The 23,117-nt window shown below is 35.6% G+C and overlaps 2 protein-coding genes and 1 pseudogene across 2 annotated transcripts; all 3 read right to left on the bottom strand.

The window, feature by feature from the left end:
* On the bottom strand, window positions 1–7,902 carry LOC134331163 (vitellogenin-like). Its single transcript, XM_063012458.1, has 27 exons — window positions 7,848–7,902; window positions 7,683–7,703; window positions 7,444–7,595; window positions 7,048–7,299; window positions 6,799–6,960; window positions 6,572–6,720; window positions 6,340–6,490; window positions 5,905–6,062; window positions 5,664–5,829; window positions 5,449–5,574; window positions 4,796–5,014; window positions 4,491–4,708; window positions 4,299–4,396; window positions 4,081–4,205; window positions 3,881–3,982; window positions 3,643–3,777; window positions 2,858–3,044; window positions 2,652–2,751; window positions 2,373–2,558; window positions 1,970–2,226; window positions 1,555–1,889; window positions 1,244–1,288; window positions 1,049–1,114; window positions 757–960; window positions 506–657; window positions 278–416; window positions 1–195 (listed from the first exon to the last, which is right to left on the bottom strand). Exons 1-27 carry the CDS (start codon window positions 7,885–7,887, stop codon window positions 61–63), a joined length of 4,080 nt encoding a protein of 1,359 aa, XP_062868528.1. The 5' UTR covers window positions 7,888–7,902; the 3' UTR covers window positions 1–60.
* Window positions 7,903–9,927: 2,025 nt separating this feature from the next.
* Window positions 9,928–11,473, bottom strand: LOC134331545 (vitellogenin-like; annotated as a pseudogene).
* Window positions 11,474–13,909: 2,436 nt separating this feature from the next.
* On the bottom strand, window positions 13,910–22,185 carry mknk1 (MAPK interacting serine/threonine kinase 1). Its single transcript, XM_063012378.1, has 14 exons — window positions 22,117–22,185; window positions 20,030–20,092; window positions 19,391–19,493; window positions 19,137–19,241; window positions 18,519–18,616; window positions 18,325–18,404; window positions 18,130–18,203; window positions 17,944–18,048; window positions 17,637–17,692; window positions 16,764–16,859; window positions 16,424–16,618; window positions 15,766–15,930; window positions 15,605–15,648; window positions 13,910–15,484 (listed from the first exon to the last, which is right to left on the bottom strand). Exons 2-14 carry the CDS (start codon window positions 20,081–20,083, stop codon window positions 15,265–15,267), a joined length of 1,395 nt encoding a protein of 464 aa, XP_062868448.1. The 5' UTR covers window positions 20,084–20,092; window positions 22,117–22,185; the 3' UTR covers window positions 13,910–15,264.
* Window positions 22,186–23,117: the final 932 nt, after the last annotated feature.

Genomic DNA, 23,117 nt, shown 5'->3' with positions numbered 1-23,117 from the left:
TTTATCCATTTTCAATGCTCAAAGTTTTATTTAATAAAATAACATTTATAATTTCATTAGTCAGTTTTTCCAAATATGATTAAGCCATTTTTCCACAAGGGCGCGGATGTCCAAATTTTTGAACATTGGAATGGTTCCATCATTTTCAATAGGCAGGGCAACTGGAAGAGGCATATCCATCTTTGACAGCGTCATCTGGAGAGGCGAAAACATTCAACTGTATGAATGAAACTGTATGAAAATTATTTAGAAGGATTTAATAAAGAGTGCTTCTAACCTTAGGAACCCTCAATATAACATTAAGGGACTTTTGACTTGGAAGAGCCAGAATAAGGCCGATTTTTCTGTCACTGTTTTCAGCTCTGTCAACTCCAATTCTAGCCAGTGGGGCAACCTTAGGGATGTATTCAGACACACTGTTGGTAGAAAGACATACACATTTAAGCACATCATCAGTATTAATAATTTTCTGCAAAATACACTAAATTTATTTTCCACACATCACCTCTTAATATATGGAGTAACAACGGTTAGGATTCTTGGCAGTTTGTCCCATCCTAATTTGAAACGGGCAGCAGGTTTTGACTCATGAAGACCAGTCTCAGCCATGATTGTTGCAGAATATTCCTGGCACTGTTCACCAAAGGCAACTCTGGCCTAATAGAAGAGACTTTGATTAGTTTACAAAATATTGTTTCATTTATAACAAGTTTAAGAACGCTTTAGTAAGGAAAATGGGGTGAAAGTCAGACTTACAGTAACTTTATGCTGGCTTGGTAGTAAAGCATCAGCACACATTTTTAATTTGTCATTCTCAGCAATGGAAGAAAACACCAACTGTACTCTTGAAGTGGGCTTGTCCAAATAAGCAGCCAAGTGGAATCCCATCTTGCGGTCAGCTCTAACAGCACGAGCAATGATGGCAAAAGCAGGTGGAATATTATCTCCAAGTACCCTAGCCTGTAACATAAACAATATGGTTAGGGTTTTAATAGGAACGTTTTTTTGCTTTGGTTAAATATGCTTAAAACAGCGAATGTTGCTTTACCTGTTTATAGATAGCCTCAGTGCTGGATGCACTGCTGGCTTTTGACATTACCTGTGGTAACAAGTACTACAAGAAAAACATACACTGTTATTTTAAAATTAAAAATGTAAACAAATTATACAATAACTACTGCAGTGATGCAGTGTACTACATTGTTTAAAATAGTAAATAATAGCTGAAATCTTTATAAATTACCTGATCCCTGTGGAATTTCTGGAATGGAACATATGTCTTACTTTTCTAGAAATAAACAACAAATAAATTGTTTAAAAATTGAATTGTTAACCAAAAAAATCTAGTGTTATACTAACCAGATATACTCGGATATGTTTATTGTTCATATTGTACAGTTTCTTTAAACAGATATTGAAAATTACTGAAGAAACATAACATTAAACACAGGACAATTAAAAAAAAGATATTTTATTATAGTTAATTGGGAGATGCAGTTTAGTCTTTAGTGTTCCTGCTACCTTTCTATCCAGAGCTATCTGCTGAAGACTTACCATAGATGTGCGAGCACTGGAAGAACTAATAGAACTGCTGGCACTCCTGCTGCTGCTGCCACTTCTACTGCTCCTTCCACTCCTGCTGCTGCTTCCACTTCTGCTGCTGCTTCCACTCCTGCTGCTGCTTGCACTCTTGCTGCTGCTGCTGCTGGAGGAAGAGCTGATGTTTATGTTCCTTAAGCCAGCTTCTAGGATTTCTCTTAGTTTCAGAAGTATGGTCTTTTCTTCTTTAGTCTCAGTGTTGACAGCACTAATTTCTTCAACAAGTTTCTCAGCTGCTTTAGGACCAATCTGGACCTCAAGCTCCAGTCTTTCAAGGGCAGGACCATCACCTAAAGCATATGTAACAATGTCAGGTTACTCTAATTTAATATAGTCTTGGTGTTTATCAAAGATCGATCTCAAAGATTACCTCTTCCCACAGAAATACGAGTTGAGTGTTGTCCGATAATATAGTGCAGAGGATTTAATTCCATAAAGCCAGCACTGCGGGAGTTGATATCAAGACATCCCTTGATGTTCACATATGGAATAACAGCACACAGAGCCTTTTGAATTGAAGCAGGTATTAATCTCTGCACAGCATCGGAAGGCATATGAGGTGCCAGAGATGCCACTCTCTCAGAAGGAAGCTCCTCAATGTTTCTGGTCACAGCAACAGTCTCAAAGCTGAGAAAAAACACAATTAACAGATTATCTCACAAAAACACATTTCCTCATCTATCTTCAATAACTTGTCTGTTTAGGGTTGATTGGGATACAGAGCCTTTCCCAGAGATGCTGTATTAACCTATAATATATTTATTTTTAGTTACTTGACAGCAGCAACATGATCAGGTGCAGCTACAGGCAAAACCTCCAGTTTGATATTGCCTTGAGGAAGATCTGCTCTTAAGGCCACTTTTCCTGGCACAACAGTGTGTACTTTTCCTCTGGCCATAACAGCAGCTTGGATCAAGGCAGTATTTACTCCAATCACTGCAAAGGTCTGCATGGCAACACTAAAAGCAAAACACAGAGTTAAATGTGATATTATTTTCATTTAAAAACTTGCATGTAATTATGTACAGCATCTAGTAATAGAATAAATGTACCTTGGTTTGGCCTCAGCGTGCAATTGAATATCAGTCTTCATCCACTGATCATAAGTAGCAGTTTCTGGATGCTCAGGTAGAGGTGCAATAGCTGCCTGAACTATAAAAATAAATGAAATAATTTGTCAGTTGGATTTATTAAATGTCAGGCCAGTGTCAAATCAAATTTTACACCAGTATTTTATAACTGAAGATCTAATAAATACCATTGATTGCTGCAGCAGCAACAGCAGCAGAGTAAAAACCAAGCTCTACTGGCAAACCAACAGAAGTAGGAATGATGCGGCGCACCTCAGCTGCTAGCAGGGGCTTGGCATACTGTATTGCAATGCCAGTCTGCAATGCCTTAACAGTATCCTTCAGCAGTTCACGAGCACGTTGTCCAATAGAAAGCTGTAAATTATAATGATATAAAACAGTGATGTGATACAGAGGTGTCTAAACTAGTATATAAACTAAACAATCATGCTAGCTGTCTCAATTGTTTTGAAATTTTTAGACCAAATACCATCCCTAATTAAGCAAAAACTTTCACGAAACACATACTAGTCACATTTATACACACTTATACTAAAGAGACAGTGAGAATTAAGCAAGTTATTTTACAAGGATTTGCTTCTTTAGCCAAAAGTAATTTATGCAAAGCCTATGCAGGATTTTTATTAAATACTTAACACTCTACTTTAATAAAATAAGAATACTATAATCTTTACCATGCTTTTTGAAAACAACATTATGTAATTTACAAAATAATATTTTTAGAAAGATTTGTTACAGTGTATTGTAGAGTAGAAATGATTCATCTTGATAAAAAAAACAATATACTTATCATTATTGGTTTATATCAAAGTTTCTTCATGTAAAACACAGTAGTAGCAGTATTTTTCTTAAACTTGCCGATAATAGAACGATTTGGCTTTGCCTGATTTATTACTTCACAATTAAAGAAATCAGAAATTCTTCTAGCTGTGCATTACAGGGAATAGAATACCTGTGCTGCATGTTCAATGATGACTTGGTCAATAAATGTTTTGTCAATGTTGGCAAAAGCAACTTCCTGTCCAAGAACTTTGACATAAAGGGAAGCCAGAGGTTGGTTGTTTGGCATAGCCTTCCAGTCCATCAGCTAGATGATTCATAGAGGTAAAACAGAGATAACATACATATTACTGCTGCAATTACATACAGAAATAATACAATAAATGCACAACTTTGTAACCAACGCTTACTGCTTTAAGGGTATGCTGTATCTTAGTAATGCGATCAACATTTTGTTCTGCAGCTGGAGTTTTCCGTAGAGCTTCCTGGAGTCCCTCAGTCCTCACACCAACCTAGTAACAATAAACCAATCAATGGAAATCTCCCAGGTAGGAACATCATAACATGAGCTGAATAAATGAATCAACACTATTACAAAAAACATTTTCACCTCAAGAAGGTCAGCAGCTGCTCCAGCAAGGTAGGCACGTGCTTTAGTCACTACAGCTCTGGGTATGATAGTGGCAGCATCATTGATCATAAAAGCACTACCAGCAACACCAACCATAAGAGGAGCTTGTCAAAAATAAATAATATTAATACAATTTACTTAAAACTGATTATTTCATAAAATGTTGACATAGAAATGATAAAAATGTTAAAACATACAGATATAGAGATCAAAATATTGGGCTCTGCTGAGGAGATAGCTCAGTCTCTCCATTTTGGGGCTCAGCATTCTGATAGCAACATTAGCTGCAGCAGCCCTGTAATAACATTCAAAACAGTAATTGGTCACTTCTGGTGTGAGTTTACTCTCTAAAACATTTGCTGTGTTAATAATTAGGAAGATCTTCTTACACATGCATAAGATCAGGAGCCATGCTTCTGGTGAGAGACTTGATGTGAGAATAAGCAAAGCTGACAACATGCATGTTTTGCTCTTTCTCCAAAGCGCCAGCAACAGTGGACAGAAGAGCCGCTGATGGCTTTGTCTCAAACAGCACAATACAGGAAACCATACGCAATTCAGGGTGAAGATCCTTATCCATAAAAAGCTGCAGTGCCAGTGGCTGAACCTTAAAAAGAAATAAGATGATGTAGCTTCTGTAACAAGACCTTTCAAATTTCAAAGATTGGGTTGAACGTTATCGTTTTCCACATACCAACTTTGGCTCCTTCTTAGCGATGCTCCTAAGGGCCAAGATGGCATCAACTTGAACTCTCATGGGAATAGAGGCAGCAGCGTTTCCAAATCCAGGCAAGAGTTTCATGATGGGTTTGAGACTGGCAGGATGGCCAGCATTGCCAAGAGCCTTAAGAGCCAGTGTGATTTCAGGAATATCAACCTTAGAAATGGCCTCAGCAGCGATCTCATGAATAGTCTGGTAACAAAAGTTTAGAAACAAAGTAAGTTAACTTTTTAGTAGACAATGTTGTGCTATATTTAATAAATTTATGTTACTATAAATCTTTACATGAAGTTTAATATGGTATGTATTGTTAATATTATAATATGACTTATCTAACAGAAGAAACAAACAAGATGAAAAACCCTTGCCTTGTGACCATGACAAATGGTTAATGAAAATTAACAAAAAAATCCAAAAGGTGTTTACTAGTAGCTGAACTCTTACAGGACTCAGGTTTTTAATTGGTATAGAATCACTGACACTAAAAGTCAATCCTTTAAATTTATTTTGAATAAAGTTTTGTCACAATTAAAATATTATGCATCAAGTGTTTAGCATATAAGATTTTTAAAATATGTTATGTTATGGGATACTGATTACTAAATGTTAATAAACTAATATTGTACCTTCAGATGTTCTGCAGAACATGTATGAACTTCAGCACAGTGCTTGGCAATCAGGGAACCATAGCCAAGCATGATCACCTCACGCAGTACTGGAATGGCCCTAACTTTAGGGCTCACAGCCATATTCTATTTGATGGAAAAGAAGGTTGAAATGTTTATTATTTATTCAAGCTTTTGTTGAGCTTTACTTGGGATGTTTAAAAATATATACTCACAGCAATTATGCGAATGGCATCTGGATCAGCAGTGGCCATGTGCATACCAACCAGAAGAGATTGAGTAAGTTCAGGGATGCTCAGCTCATCAGCCTGGAATTTCTCCTTAATGAATCTCAAAGCTACTGGTGTACCCACAACTGGAAGTGCATCTATAATCCAGCGTCTGCCAGAATCAAGATTTTAGACAACAGACAGACATGCAACATCTATTCTAACAAAATGTTTAAGATAAATTTACCTGTGAACAGGTTTGGTCTTGTGCAATGCCCAAATGGCCTCAATGTTCTCCAAAGTGGCAAAACGCATAAGCTGAACAAGCTGAACAAACTTCAGTGGAGCATCTTCATGAACCATGACTGCATTGTTTGCAACCAGATGCTGCAAGACCTCCATAATCTGAAAGGGGAATAAAGCGAGTACTTTAGTTGGAGTACTTTGATAACAAAACTGTGAAATTAAAATTACAAATTTGCAAATAGATTTACAAACTTTGGAGAAAGCGTTTAATTTGTTACAAATTAATAATGATAATTCCCTGCGATGGACTGACCCGTCCAGGGTGTTACTGTGTGCCTTGCGCCCATTGAAAAGCTGGGATAGGCTCCAGCACCCCCCGACCCAACCTTAATTGGATAAGCAGTTAAGAAAGTGAGTGAGTGAGTAATAATGATACCTGAGCTTGAGCATTGTTGATCTTGAGAAGCTGAATAGGTGTTTGGAGAACCTCAGTACCAAATTCATACTTCAGGGATCCACGGACCGAATATTCACCAGCAAGAGGAGCAATAGGGGAGTTCTGAACCTCCAGCAAGGTCAACATTTGCCTAAATTAAAATGAATAAATGTTTGAAAATTGATCTGTGGGCTGCAGCATATCATAAAATGTATCAGAGTTTAGATCATACCTGGTTTTCATTTGAGCGGCTCCTGTGATGGTATTAAAAAGTGAAAACTGATGGATCTCTTCAGCTGTAGCCTCAGAAACCAGTGCACCAGCATCGGTGGGCTTTATGATGTAGTTAAATGTTGCAGTTCCAGTCAGACTCTTAACTCTCTGTGGGGAGAAAATAATTACCTACAGAAACTGATATACATATTTGATAAATCACTGGCAAAAGATCTCTGAATATACCTGCTGGCATTCAACACAGGTCTCGCTGTGCGCTAAACCAATATCCTTAATTCTTCTCTCATGGCAGTGGTTCAGGTCTTTGGATTTTTTCACAATTATCTGATGAGTCTTCACATCCTCACTGATCAGGTAGTGGGTCTTGCAAACTCCGTGAAGTCCATCCTTAAAATGTAAAAGGATTTTAAGTAAGAGGACATTTAGTACTAGTAAATTAAAATATAATAATGACATTAGGGTATGTTATTTTACCTCATGAAGCTCATAGACATTCTGGGTTGTCTTAAGGTTGAGCTGAAGGAGGTTGAGGATACCTCTGTGCAGATTCAGGACAGTAGCAGATACTCCAGCGGGGGCAAAAACTTTGCCTACCACACCGTTAGCATACTCAAATTTAATGGGAATCGCAAGCTGAGCATTTAGTGCGGAGGTGAGCTTTGCAGCAGGATTAAAAGAATCTTGTGGCCAGATGCCTGTGTACTCAAAGAGCTGAGTGTCCGAGAGCTAAGGGTACAAAAAAATCACAACTTGTCTAATTTAGTTGTTTAATTAACTAGATCATGAACCATAAATTGTTTTCCTTTAAAATTACTAATTTTATTCATACATAAAATGAATGTTGGAATTTGTGATGAATGTAATAATTACCTTTAGGAGGAAGGTATTCTGGGCTATGGCACTAATGAGAACTTTGCTGCTAACTTTTATACCAGCTTTGGCCAGACCCTCTTGAGGCAGACCGCCCAGGAGCAGACCCTCATACTTGTACACAAAGGTCTTACCAGCAGCAAACTCTGGAACTACAAGAGTATTCACTTTAGGTTTCTCTGAACAAATATGATAATGCAATCTTATTACCATGATGTATCCTTAGAATCATGACTTACCAAGATTGATCTGGTGACTTGCTAAAAAAGAATAAACATGTTACATATATACAGATCTTCTGAAATTGTTTACATTGTTATTATACAAATGTATTACTTATTGCTTATTTATTATATTATTTTATTTTCTTTACCCAGTATAGGAACACAGAAATCAATACTTACCCACAAGGGCCAGAGTCAAGGCAAGCACAACAGCTCTCATAGCTGATGGTTTGTGATGAATTCAACAAAAGACTGCCTTTTTATTTAGCTGACTAAACAAGCATTCCAAAATAAATGATTAACATATGCACACACAATTTAGTTTACATAAAAGACATTTAGATTAAGCAACTGACACAAAGCAAGCATTTTAGGTCAGGTTAACTTAGCCACCGGTCATGTTAAACCCAAGCCAATGTCCAGAAGTTGAGTTCATTCATCTTTTCATGATTTTATTTATTTATAAATTTTTCCTCTGTATTACAGAATACATAATATACTGTACATATTGACTAGTTACTACTCATCTACAATTATTAATTAATTTGTCATGTTAACCTCTAAGGATGTACAGATCCAGCTAAAAGACTCTCTTAGACATACAATGTATCACATAACAACCTTCGAATTATGCGAGTTTCAATTATCCCAAAAAAAGGTCAAATTTTTATAATTAAAAATATAGTTTATTCCACCAAAATCAAGATTCCACTTATATACTCAAATTATTCACAATATCTGTATACTGCAGTCAAGTTTTGAAATTTTTTGACAGTTTTCTTTAAACTACACTTCAAACCATTTCCCCCTGTAACAAGGTAGGGCACTCCTCACTGTAACTGTAACAAGGATTGTTTGTTTGTTTGTTTGTTTATTAGGATTTTAACGTCATGTTAAAACACTTTGGTTACAATCATGACAGAAACAGTAGTTACTCATTACACAAGGTTCATCAGTTCACAAGGTTATATCAAACACAGTCATGAACAATTTAGTATCTTCAGTTCACTTACATGTCTTTGGACTGTGGGAGGAAACCGGAGCACCCGGAGGAAACCCACGCAGACACGGGGAGAACATGCAAACTCCACACAGAAAAGACCGGAACCACCCCACCTTGGGTTCGAACCCAGGACTTTCTTGCTGTGAGGCGACAATGCTACCCACTTAGCCACCGTGCCGCGGTGAACCAAAAAAAAAAAATTTCCATAAAAGTTGGGCCATTTTGTAAAATGCAACAAAGTATGTGTGATTTGTTACTTCTTTTCACTCTAAAAATATGGAGCTGAAAACAAACCAACCTGATTTATTTGGCAACCCAGCACTGGGTAAATATTGGACAGAATACATGCTGGGTTATTTTAACCTAACTTGTTGGGTTATGTAATCTAACCTGTGGACACACTGTGCTGGATTAATTGAACTATGAACTTTGTTTTCTCCAATGCTGATATGTTATAATTTTTGAGGTATTTTTTTTATTATTTTTAAATAAAATATTTAAATAAAATTTATATTATTATTTTATAAGTACTATTTTAACAATATATGATCACATCTAATGTTAATCAATGTCAATGTTTAAAAAAATCAAACAGATAGTTGGTGCCTTTAATAAAATTAATTTGAAATACATTTTAAAAAGTAATTGATCACATTAAATAGGCTAGAAATAGTACCAGTGTGGTCAATCAAAGTAAATGTTTCAACAATTCAACAATATTAAATGTGCTGTTGGTCTTTTTTTTTCCACTACATCATTCCATGCCAGGTAACTTGGCCTGGCACTTCATGGATTTCAATGAAAAATTGCAAACACAAAGTTTAAAACATTTGTTCTCCAGTAATACTTTTGTTTACTTTATTTTTTTGTAAGCCACAGAAGTGCAGTGAACATTTACTTTTGTTATTTTACTATTGTATATGATTGTATTGTATTGATTTTAGCACTGCACTCTCAACTGTTTCTATCAAAAGAAGAAAACAGCCATATTGCGTTGTGTGTGATTTATACATCGTATTTTAAAAGAAGTAAAAACACGTTCAGCTCGTATAAAACCTCCCGGTTTCCTGTGTTCACCTTCACTGCTTTTTCCTCTCCTGAAACACACAATTCAATTCAATTCAAAGAACTTTATTAGCATGACTGTTGTAGTGGTTATTGCCAAAGCATTGAAAAGACATACAAATAATAATAAATAATAATAAATATACAAAAAGAAAGAACTTTAGGGAAAATATACAATTTAAAAAAGAAACATAAAAAGAAAAATAGAATAAAAACAGATGTACATATTAAACATTAGTTGTGTTTATGTCCATCAGGGCTGTTTTTGTGTTTGGGTGCATCAATGAAGTTTCTAAAAAAAATTTGCAGTACACTCAATGAGCCTCAGTGCTCAAAACACAACATGGAAACGAGTTGAATTGGATTTTTCTTTAGTATTTGAGCTCATGTACAGACGCTGCTGGTGCAGCCACATTGTTTAATGTTTATTTACTCTTCTTTATATAGTAAATCTCCCCGACAGACGAGTTAATCCAAGATAGAAACTGAACCTCAGCAAGTTACCTCAGCAAAGATCCACATGATGGCGCAGAAACACCACAAATCATTCTGACAACGGTTCATTAGGTCGAATATCCGTTTATTATCAAAACTGTCATAAATAACGAGTACAAATTATTATCTTCATATATGGAATTGCAATAAATTATTTCATTTAAATGTAAATAAGCAATATTATAATACACATTAAAATAAATGGTGTTGTTTTAGTGGTTCAATAGTTCATTACTAGTTGCTCATTGGTCTTTGTCAGTCACGTGTTAGCGAGGTGACGTCACCGTCTGTGTGTGTTGTTTTTGTTAGGGGTTTAGTGAAAGTAGCAGTAAAGACACTTACATTACTTTGTATTATTTCGAAGCAGTGAAAGCTGGAGAAGCAGACGCGAAGGAGAGAGGAAACCATAACGAAGCAAACTCAGCAAGGATGCCAGGGATCGTTGTTTGGATAAATGATTATCTGTTAACAGCATTGATAAGCTAAGTTGGTTGCGGTTGTAGTGGTAAATGTTTGTATCGTTCATGCTGCTTATTTTGCACAAAGAGTATTTTGTTTTGTCTGTGTCTATTTACAAGTACAAATAAAGTACATATATTTAAAATTTTACATGACTGTACTATACTATACTGTACACATCACCTCTTAATATATGAAGTAACAACGGTTAGGATTCTTGGCAGTTTGTCCCATCTTAATTCGAAACGGGCAGCAGGTTTTGACTCATGAAGACCAGTCTCAGCCATGATTGTTGCAGAATATTCCTGGCACTATTCACCAAAGGCAACTCTGGCCTAATAGAAGAGACTTTGATTAGTTTACAAAATATTGTTTCATTTATATCAAGTTTAAGAACGCTTTAGTAAGGAAAATGGGGTGAAAGTCAGACTTACAGTAACTTTATGCTGGCTTGGTAGTAAAGCATCAGCACACATTTTTAATTTGTCATTCTCAGCAATGGAAGAAAACACCAACTGTACTCTTGAAGTGGGCTTGTCCAAATAAGCAGCCAAGTGGAATCCCATCTTGCGGTCAGCTCTAACAGCACGAGCAATGATGGCAAAAGCAGGTGGAATATTATCTCCAAGTACCCTAGCCTGTAACATAAACAATAACAAATATTATTCGTAAACATTATTGCTTAGGGTTTTAATATGCTTAAAACAGTGAATGTTGCTTTACCTGTCTATAGATAGCCTCTGCTGGATGCACTGCTGGCTTTTGACATTACCTGTGGTAACAAGTACTACAAGAAAAACATACACTGTTATTTTAAAATTAAAAATGTATAGTCTTATTCCGGTCAGTGTAAATATATCAGTAGCAAATAAACCTAGGTTTAGCATTTTGTAAGACCTTAAAATAATTAAACTGAGTCTGAGTTGTTTTGCTTTGTTTAAGCCTTTTATGATTAAGTTCACCAATTAGCATTGCATGTACAGGGTTATGCCAGGTAGTCAGGGTTTTTCTATTTTATAAATAAAGATACAATTATCTGTGGGGTAATATTGCAGTTCTTTAATATTCATGTCGAAGTACCTTAAAACTACTCGTTTCAGGTCTTGCCACAATATTTGGACTTTGACTCAGCAAATCTATTGGTTTTTTATAAACCATTCAGATTTGTACCTGGCCATAACCTGGAAGAGCTGTTCTGTTTTGGGAGTTGTATTTGCTTAATGATATTATTTGCAGAATGGCACTTGTTAAGGTCCATCAATAATTGAATAATAATAAAATTAAATAATTTAAATCATAAATATATATAATATTATATTATCTATATATAATATATATTAAATAATAAAATACTAGTAAATGTTTACATCTGTGATTACTTTTGTGATTGAAGCAAATGTATTCACTGCAAATAAACCGAACTGTAATAGGTTTAGACACTTTTAATTTTCAGAGGTGATTAACATTTATTTCTTAATTTATTTTATAAATGCTTTATCCTAATCAGAGTTGCAGTGGGTACAGGGCCCTCTGAAACAATGAGCATAAGGTAAAAATACCCCTTGAAAAGGCACCAATACATTACATACCACAACTCACTTGGTACATCACAAAAGTCATTTGCTTTATCCAGTTGCAGCGAAAATAAACAAGAATCAGACTAATACATATACAAGTGGATACAGTGGATTCAGAATGTCTCTTTGACTCTTTGCACACTTTATTGTGTTGTGGATATGATAATAAATGAATATAATTGCCATGAGATATTTAAACAATTATTTAAATAACTAGCCATTTAAAAAAAAACAAAGTACAAATGCAAATAATGCTGCTGATGATAATAATAACAATAATACTCTCAAAAAAGTAAACATAATGTAATGTGTTTATTATACACACTTATTCACTCTAATGTTTATTAAGATTTTGACATCATGTTTTACAAGTTGGTTACATTCATGACAGGACAGGTAGTTACACAAGATTCATCACTGTAAGTTGAAAAACCTTCATGAGAATATTGGTATCTTTAATTCACATAAATCACGTCTTTGAACTGAGGGAGAAAAACGGAGCACACAGAAAGAATCTGGACCACTACACCTGGGAATCAAACCCAGGACCTTTTTTCTGTGAGACAACAATGCTACCCACCAAGCCACTGAACAACCCCACTGAATATTTTAAGGGAGCAATCCACCTAAAATACATCCATACACAGGGCGAGCATGCTGTAGTACTCACAGTATCTTTGTCTCATTTTGGAGTTTGGAGAAATTTAGTTTAGAAGCAGCACTATTTTGTTATACAGTTATAAATGAAAATGTAAAGGATACCATGGTAATGCAGCAGGTGGTGGTTGGTTTTTTTCACAGGGACCTTAATGTAAGCTTTGGTTACTGGTTGCATCAAGTTTGACATGTACCCCAATCCCAGTGTGTGAACGAATGAGCGTGTGATGTAAAGGACTGAGTGACTTTGATCAGTATGGAAGAGAAAAGCATTATTAAGTAAGCTGCTAGTGTTGGGTAATGCATTGTGAACACTTAAGAATTCTCTGCAAAAATATAAGCCAATGTTATTCAAGCCATAATTTAAAACAAATTGCTATAGCTAAGACATTATATGGGTCTTGGGTTGAGATCTGATTAATGCAACAGCCATAACATGATTTTCATACTTATTAAACCATTTAGTTCTTTGGAAGAGTCATCATGGAAGAGACTACAACTATCAGATATAGAAATGTTAAATAATATTGATCAAGTGTTTAATAAGAACAACTTTGTATTCATTGCTTCTCAGCCACATGAAAAAGATGTTTTGTTACATTATTGCACAAGCATTCTAATCATTATCCCCACATTTATTTACTGATACTGTATCTAAATCATGCCTAAATGCAGATCTCACTTTGGTCACTATTCCTATTGAAATATTGACCAAAAGAAGCCGTCTTACTAAATGAAGCTTGCGCTGCCATTCACACCTTAATAGTAAACCTATTAAAGTCACTTATTTGATTTTCATTTGTGTATGTCTCGCGCTACACCTCTCTATAAGTATCTGCATTTTTGTTATGTATTTACTTATGTATTTGTTGTTATAAATTACAGATATATTAAGCTGTGAAGTTGTCAAACCTTGGCGTATCATTGAATCACTACTAACATTTATGCAAAAAAATGGGAAAATTACAACCATCACAAATTAGTACTATTTTGTACAAAACATGCTTTTATTGTTTTAAATAAGTTTAACATATTAACATACTTTGTTTCCTAACCTTAAGATTTTTCTTTCCAAGACCCACCACCGTTTCCAAAACCAGGTCTTTGTTGAAACCCGTGCAACATCGTGTTTACAAACATTGAAAACTGCTAAAATGTGGTACAACCAATTTTATTTCAAGTTATGGAATTATTTAGATCAGGATAAAAAAGGAGCAGGAAAATGATGCTAAACAGGCTTGAGGTACATTTAGACACTGTGTATTCCTGTAAAAATACTTGTGATGCTTTGAGGTATTTGCTTTTTATAAAAAGTGGTACCTGGTCTAAAAAAGTTAATTAACCACTGGCCAAGGTGGAATTGATCTATTTAGTCAGTTGTCCACAGTGCATCCAAGACCTCAGGCCAAAGACAGCCACATCATCAGAACCTGAACCTTCCATCTTGCCTCACAATGCATAAGGACAAGTTCCAGTTCTGCAAATATTAAAGAGACTAGAGCAGTGATGTGGTTCAGTGATAAAAAAAAGATCATTACTAAGAGTATGAATACAAAACTTTGTTCAAGAGATGAATTATCCATTATAGAACATTAAAAGAATATAAAATATCATATAAAACAGGCAAAAAGCATTACATAAAAGAAAAAAAACAATGTCAACAAAAGTATGTTCAACAATCTCTGAGAAAAACAAACTGAAGATGACTTTTAGACAGACCTGCAGTAACTTAGAAAGTGCATGCTACAAGCAAGCAGTTGCAGTAACACAGCTGAGAGTGCTATGCTTTAAAAATGTGCAAAATAGATTTGAGGTATGAACATAAACAAAAGGGTAAAAAAAAAAGTTAAAAATGTTCAATCAAATCATAAAGATTGAAAAAAATGCTCTAGAAAAGATGCATTACAATTATGATTTCAGGCACCCTTAAAACTGACTGAAAACGTTTCAGCCAAGATATTTGGCAATAAATATTTAAATATACGGAAATAATTCACAGCTTAATACTTTAAACATCCTGCATGGTTCATTACGGATTTGTTGAAAATATAGCTTTAGAATAAAATAAGAATAAAAATCTCACTTTCAACTTACATTTCACTTCCTAAAATAGCTAATGTGCATTGACTTAATATAAGAATGAAAATCACTCCACTAGACAGAGCTGGTGTGGTTTTAACATCAGTATCCTCATGGTGGATACTCAACATACATAGTGTGTGCATTAATGCAATTATCAAGTCACTCAAGCTAACATGAACCAAGCAATCATGAGTGTTTGATTTATGCGTGCATTAAAGCCAAAAGCAAGCACTTAGTATGTGCTCATTTACTTCTGAGGTCACTCTGGAACCTGAGCAGTGTCTAAGTATTGGCTGTTGCTGCGGAGGGAGTGAGCCTGAGCTCTGCGTCTTGCTAGTCTGGAGTTGGAGGGCGGTGAGAGTCTCATGGAGCACATGATAACACTGCTGTCCTCATGCTCTTGATCTTGCTGCGACAGTTGCCTGTTAAAGGCGATGGCATCTGCTGCAAACTGAGTCAGGTCCTTAGTGCTGCACTTCCTACCAGTCACACAAAACAACCAGTTACAAAATCACATAGCAAAATCCTCCTAAGGTCTAATTACACCAACTCAATTTTGTAATATATATAAACCAGCAAACTCAGAAAATCTTAATTACCGTTGTAGGAAATGTGGAGTTGGAAGACCTATTTCAGGAGCATTCTACATAGACAAATGTACAAGAATGAACAAAAATATCCTAATATAGTAAAATAAAATAAAAAGTAAAAGAAAATAAATAAAATAAAATAATAAAATAAAATAAAGCAGCATTCTTACCCCCTGTACCCATGGGTGCTGCAGGACCTGTGCTGCACTAAGCCTTAGAGTGGCATCTCGCACCAGCAGTCGAGAGATCAGGTCTTTGGCACTGTCTGAGATGTGAGCCCAGTCTCGATCCCCAAACTCATACTTTCCCTCCTGGATCCTTTCAAACAAGCTATTCTACACACAGGACCAAACCATTTTAGTCCAGGTTACTAGAATATATTTATTTGGTTAGGGCTTTTTTTATCCAACATACAGCTTTGACCACATAAAAACATTTTAACCATGTTGTTATATCTGATAACGAGACAGTTATTGTCACCATACCTGTTTCAGTCCACTGACCACTGGTTGGTAAGTAGGGACTAAGTAAGGACTTAACTGACTTTGATTTAACCGTCAATTAAAAATGTATAATGGTTCTTGCTATGGCAGCACATTTAATATTTGGTAGCCTGACAAGGGCAATGCACTGATAAGACATAGCAACAATAATGTGATGCCCTGCTTGTTGTCAAAACTTGATTTGGAACCAAAGAGTACAGATTAACACCAACAAGCAAAAGATTGTGTATTAAAGTTAACTTAAAGCTGTGTATAATTACAGATAAAATCATGGCTGTGGTTTATAATGTCACTGTCATGTTGTCTTTTGTATAGATGCTCTTACCTGGCAGGCCCGGCAGGTTTCCCCTTGTTCCCACCCACAGTTTGTGCCACAGTGGCCAGTAAAGGGTGGACTGCCACTAAGCAGAATGTAGAGGATGACTCCTAGGCTCCACAGGTCACACCGCTTATCATAGAATGATGCCTCGTCTGTAAATACCTCCACCACCTCTGGAGCCATATACTCAGCTGAACCACACTAAGGAGAAATGGTGAAATGACTTAATACAACCTAATGTAATAAATTACTAACCCTACTCTAAAAAACAATTCGTTTATTCCAAAAAACCAATTCCAATGTGAACGCATCAAGGTCCAAAAAACAATCATGCGTGTGTATTTACCGGTGTGGTAAGTTCAGGTGTGGTTATGGGAGTACAGGCACTGTTTAACTTCACACCACTGCCCAGATCAAAATCACAGATCTTTACAGGAGACACCTACAAGCACACACATACATGAATTAGCTCATTTTTTAACTGATAAAACCCAGGGTTCTTAGCGTCTCTGCATTAGGGGCCGGTGTTGCTGCGGAAACTGCACAACATTTATATGTTTGTTTTTTTTCAGAACTAATATTGTACCATTACCATATACCATTAGAACATATCCATACATCTCCCTGTACCAGTTACATACTTCTACTAGCAGTCTTCATTTGGTGAGCATGGGGCTGGCCCTTCAGCATTTGCCTAATAATGTGAGCAGCTGAAAACACTGCGCATTCAATAATGAGCTGTGAGGCACAATCACATTGGCCCCATGCTGAGAGCAGCCAATAAAAAGTAATAGATTTACATAGATCTACATTAAGACACAGTTAGAAATAGCCATCACAGCCCTGTTAGCCACAACTAATAGCAAAGCAATATAATAAATCAAGTCGACAATTTAATAAAAGTTATTTCATAAAATTTAAAAGTAAATTTATCAAAATATTTTCTTTCTACTTTTGTCAGTTAAATCAAAATATTGCACCTTTTTTTTATTTTATTTTTTTAAAGAAATGGGGGTTGTTTGTTTCTTTATTTATTGGTTTAACGCTATGTCAACACATCGGTTACATCCATGGCAGTTTAGTATTTTCTCATATATAAGGATCAGATCATTAACTTTCTTGTTCAGTTTTTGTTTTGTATGTCTTCATAAAGAGTTTGAGTACTGTTCCAGCTTTACTGAAATGGGAATTGTAAAACCAGTCAAAAGTAAGTAAATACCTTGTCAGCAGATTCACACAGAATATTTTCAGGTTTGAGATCTCGGTGAGCAATTCCTACAAAATAAAATGAGTATGTGACTTAGCAGATGGCTTTTTTTAAACCATGACTCAATGTGTTATTACAAAACAAGCACATAAAACATACTGTTAGATAACATGTCACACAGCATATGTAAAAGCTGAACTCTAAAAACTTACATAAATAAATAAATAAAATATGTATTTATATTAATAAATTATATAATATTGATACTTGTAGTCTACAAAACTTGAGAATATGTTTTGATATGGAAAAAAAATTGCACCTTTGGTGTGCAGAAAGTTCAGAGCTTGAGCTATGTCCCTTACAACACGGCTGGCTTCCCTTTCATCAAAGTGCTTCCTCTTCTGAATGTGTGTTAAAATGGAGCCTAAAAGATTGAGCAGGTAAAAATTAAGTATTCTTATTATTATCATTTCTATTAAATCAGCTGTGGTCTGAAAATACGTACCTCCACACAGCTTCTCAAACACCAAATAAAAGCAGCTTTCATCTTCAAAGAACTCAATGAGCTCCAAAATGTTGCTGTTGTAAAATGCAAAGAGGCATTCTTAGGTCTGCTATTATAGATCAATATACTGTAGATATTGATAAAAAATAATTGGTTAGAACAGTAGGAGGCACAGTATTACTTAAAGGATCTTACTTATTTCCTTGGCACTGGTATAACGTCTCCACCTCTCTGAACACCCTGCTTCGACTGTGTCCGGCAATCTTCTCAATAATCTGAGACAAAACATCAAAAAATGTTATTGAAAAATGTCCCTGACATGACAAGTTTATTCATTTCAAAGAGCAAAAAAGTCCTGAAGTTCTGATAGTAGTACTATTACATCTTACTTTAACAGCATACTCTTTGCCGTTCTGCATGCTCACACAGCCTTGCACTTTAGCATATGCACCCTGTCCGAGCACCTCCTCAGTAAGCTTGTACAGATCTGCAACATGAACATGGATTTACTCATACTGTACACTCAGCCATAGAGTATAGTCACAATGTGCATCACTTCTGGCTTAAATAACCCAGTCTCAACATGACTACACCAGCGTCACAAAAGTTTATAGTGTGACCAAGCCCTTAGGCACTGCACATACAAGGTACAAAGTTAAACACAATAAAAAAATTTAATCAGTGGCAGTATGTGATATAAATCATATAAATAATTTGTTTGCTTTGAATGCATCAACCTTGTTTTTTTATAAACATATCAATTTAATCAGTAAGAACAACATGCTCTGTATCAAACACTGTAAACAATGATTTCCCCAATCAGGTTTCATTTGCATGCTGTGTTTTGTACTACAGTCACCTTGAGGCTGGGCACACTTTGCTGCCCATGTATAATGTTGAAGGCCAAAATGTTGCAATAGCACACATGACAGGAAGACTGATATAATACAAGAAAACAAGCAAAAAGTATAACAAGGTTATTGGGTTACAGGTTTCAGTTAAAGTACCTTTAAAAGTGCCTGTGGAACTGTCTACAGCTCGAGTTCTGCGTTTCTTCTTCTTGCGCATCCTTGAGTCAGTAATGTCCAATGGCTTACTGCTTTCTGTAACGTCTACACAAAGACAGAGATCATGATACACTTTAATAAAAAAACTGTAATTTCTTCATTAGAAATTGCTTTTACAAATGTATCTTTGCCTTAATAACAAAGCCGAGTAATTTATCATGTCTAAACAACATATATAAGCTGAATTACGATACTTGTTCCTGATGAGCTTTGAGAGGCACAGCATGATGGAGGGGGGAGAGGAGGAAGACCCACATCACCATCTGATTGGCCAGATGACAAAGAGCTACTGCTAATCTGAGAAACACAAAATCACACACACAAATAATGTGAGTGGGATGCAAATTAAATACAAATGTGAGTTTATGTACTGATCCATAAAAGGCAGCCTGCCAGGTTGACTGACATTTGTGGGAAAAGATAAAAGTGACATATAATGACAGGAACTTATTATGCAATACTGCCAAAGAAACTGTAAGCCAACTTGAATAGGATAGTTGAGCAAGTGTTGTAACTAAATATAGAATATTATAATCATGGATAAAGACTGCTGAGTCATAACCGCATTTATTTAACTTGGTAAATATACATATAAATAGACAGACTACTCTTATTCTACACAGAACTATACACATTTACATTAATCAAAGCAAGTACATGGATTATACAATATAATCCTGTATAATTTTTTTAATATAATGTGTTGCCAAACCTGCTAATTATGCTAAGTACTGGTATTCACATACTTTCAGTATTCAGCAGGTAACTGTATATGAAACTGACACTCCAAAATTGAGAGTTTTATCACTGCAGTGCTTACAGTTATAATTTACCTGTCGTGCGCAGTGAACCACCTGCAGGTCTGAGCACTTGCTCTTCCTCACCATTTCTGCGAACTGGAATATAAAACAAAAGCCAGCTCACATTGCAGTTTACATAAAAAGTTCAGTATGTTCAGTTAAAGTCAAAAGTTAACACATTTGTATCTTACTGCAGTTTGAGGATTTCAGAAAAATCACAAACTGTAGTCAATCATAATTACCAGCACATAATTACGATGAAAATTGAGCAACATCTGAACAGGGATGCTCAAAACCAGCCGGTTAATCAATAACCAACAAATAAGTAATTGTTTAATTAATGCTGCCCATTAAAATGTTATTTAAGTGCTCAGGTGGCAGAGTGGTACAACAAGCAGCGGTACACACAGCGATGTTCATACCCCAGCATAATTTACAGCGGGATTATAACAAAAAAATTATTAGGCATTTATTTATTAGGCATTTATATTATTTAAAAAATGAATGGTGGAGTGAAGTCATATTGCATGTTATTCTCTGCACATGTATACCTGTATTTTGCATCAAGCTTAAATATAAGAATAAACTTTACTAACTTAATATTACAATAATGTGGTCATAAAAAGCTTTAATATACTGACTATGTATTTATTCTTTGATTAGAATGTCTACTTATGCTCATAATTAACTGTTTGCTAGTGACTTTGTGTAAAATCTATATTCTGAATGCTGAACTTGTTCTGCGTATTATGTTTATATTCATCTTACTGTAAAGCATGTCATTAACTACTTCAGAGTTTTCAATTCATCTTTACCTCTACTTAAAACTGTTGGCGAATTTACTGAACGATACCCATAACCCCAGAAACACCATTAAGGTTTGGTATGAATTTCAGGAACATTTGGGCACTACAAGTAGTTTGTCAGCATTTACACCAATTTGGGGGAATGATATGTTCCCTCCTGGCAGAAATCATCCTGGATTTGAAGCTTTGGGCAAATAAGGGATTAAGTGAAGTGATGGATCTATATGACGAAAATAACTTGAGAAGAAGAACCTTCCCAACATCTAACTCAAAGATCTAAAGAACAGCAGGCCTCACTTTTATTATTTGTATTATTATTGTTGTTATTATTTGTATATATATATCTGTAAAAGTTGTTTGAGGCCAGCGCTTTAAATAATGACATTATTCTTCCTTATAACCTTTATTATTATTTAAAAAAAGGCCTTGTCTGATATTCAAAAATAGCAGAACATGACTGTTCCTCTTTATAAACCAGGATGACCACACTATGTACATTACAGGTTATAATGATTTGCCCTCTATATGCGTTTTACATACGGTTTAGTTTTGTAGGATATTAGAGGTCCACAGAATAACGTGTACAGACGTTTAGTTTTGCAATGGTAGTTTAATTTCGCACTCTCAGCCAGATGTCTAATAATATCTGAATACTCTGATTTGTTCCTGACAGAAATGTTAGCCGCGTAGTGAGCGTGTTTCAACACATCCGTCAGCCGGCTTATGTAATAATGAGGGGAAACTCCTGCCACGACAACACACATATACTGTAAATATTACAAGGTAAATTATATACACAATTTAACCTGAGATTTAGACTGGATTTTTCATAACACTGTAACTTAAAACCACAAAATGCCATATGACATCAGCACTTTCTTAATCGGTCAGTGAGAAATCGATTGGCTAGAGGACACCAGTAAAGATTTATCTCATATTATGTCAATACAGCAACTTAAAGCAGTGACTCTCTGATCATATATCTGCCTTTAACATCCATTATGTACTAAAGCCTTGTGGTGCTATGCATTATCACATGAAGCACAAAACATACACAAATCAGAAACTAAGCAAATCATGACATACAATGACATTTACACTCATATTATATCATATTTCTACATAAATACACACACAAGCTCTTTAGTTTTATCTGCTAGTCAAATCCAGCTATAAGCTAATAACGTCACTGGTACAATGTATATCCAACAACCAAAAAAAACCGTATAACATTTCTGAACCCGAAACATGTCACATATATAATTTAAGTAAACTTAATGAAAATGTTTAAAGCATAAATAACAACACACAAACCTGAGAACAACACCACCGCTCGCGCCTTCTCGTATAGCAGCTTATAGCTTAGCTTCCTTCTGTGCGCGCGGGAGAGAAGACTGAGAGGACAGAAACACAAAACAGCAAACCACGCCCACTCACAGTTATCTCGACTTCTATTGGATGTTCCGTAGCTGGCGAGCGATGACGTCAGAGTCTCCAAACGTTTCATCAGAAATACGTTCCTTAAAGTACCAATGAGCGTGCTATTAATCAGTATTACAGTTTTTCTCAGTCGATTTGGTACATTTCTCACATCATGATTTACATTGGCATCACAACAAGTGCATTTCTCAAAACAGTTAATATTTATGTCAATCAACTTGTCAGTGCCATCAGAATGTCTAGTCTGTGTGTCATTGCCTATGAACAAGGCAGTCAAAATACTTAGTCATGTTGTCAGTGCAACAGTGTACACTGTAAGTATATTCTGATGAAAACTAGCTAAGCTTTTGATTACAAGAATGCTGCACATTCTGTGGCATATCAATTGAAACGGTACGTGTTACACACAAAATACAAACTTACACAGAACACAAAGTTACACATGACTGTATGTGGGAGACTGACAGCAAGAAATTGGACTGGAATCAAATTTATACAGTAATATTCTTTTACTGTATTGTTTGCACTGCAATTTGTTGACAAAAATCTGATAGAACTTCAGAAAAAAGACAGACAACTGTTTGGCAGCACTCTATAACACAAAGGTAAAACTAAAAAATTATAAACTTACTCTAAACATTCAAAACAACCTGAGACAACAACTTAAGGAATTATAGTGCTTTATTTTCTATACATCCTGACGCTCCTCTCTGTTGGGCCACATGTTTTCATCCACGTCACACTGGATATCTTCCCTTGCAATGCAGCGTGGAAAGAATCTTTTGGAGTGCCTAATCCAGTCTCTGCAGGTATCTGCTGTGATATCCTCACAAGCTGCATCCATGGCAGTCAGCAGGTTCATCTGGGTGTGCGGC

This window comes from Trichomycterus rosablanca, chromosome 17, assembly GCF_030014385.1.
Source record: "Trichomycterus rosablanca isolate fTriRos1 chromosome 17, fTriRos1.hap1, whole genome shotgun sequence".
NCBI classification, from domain to species: Eukaryota; Metazoa; Chordata; class Actinopteri; order Siluriformes; family Trichomycteridae; genus Trichomycterus; species Trichomycterus rosablanca.
This window is presented reverse-complemented; position numbering and strand designations above follow the sequence as displayed.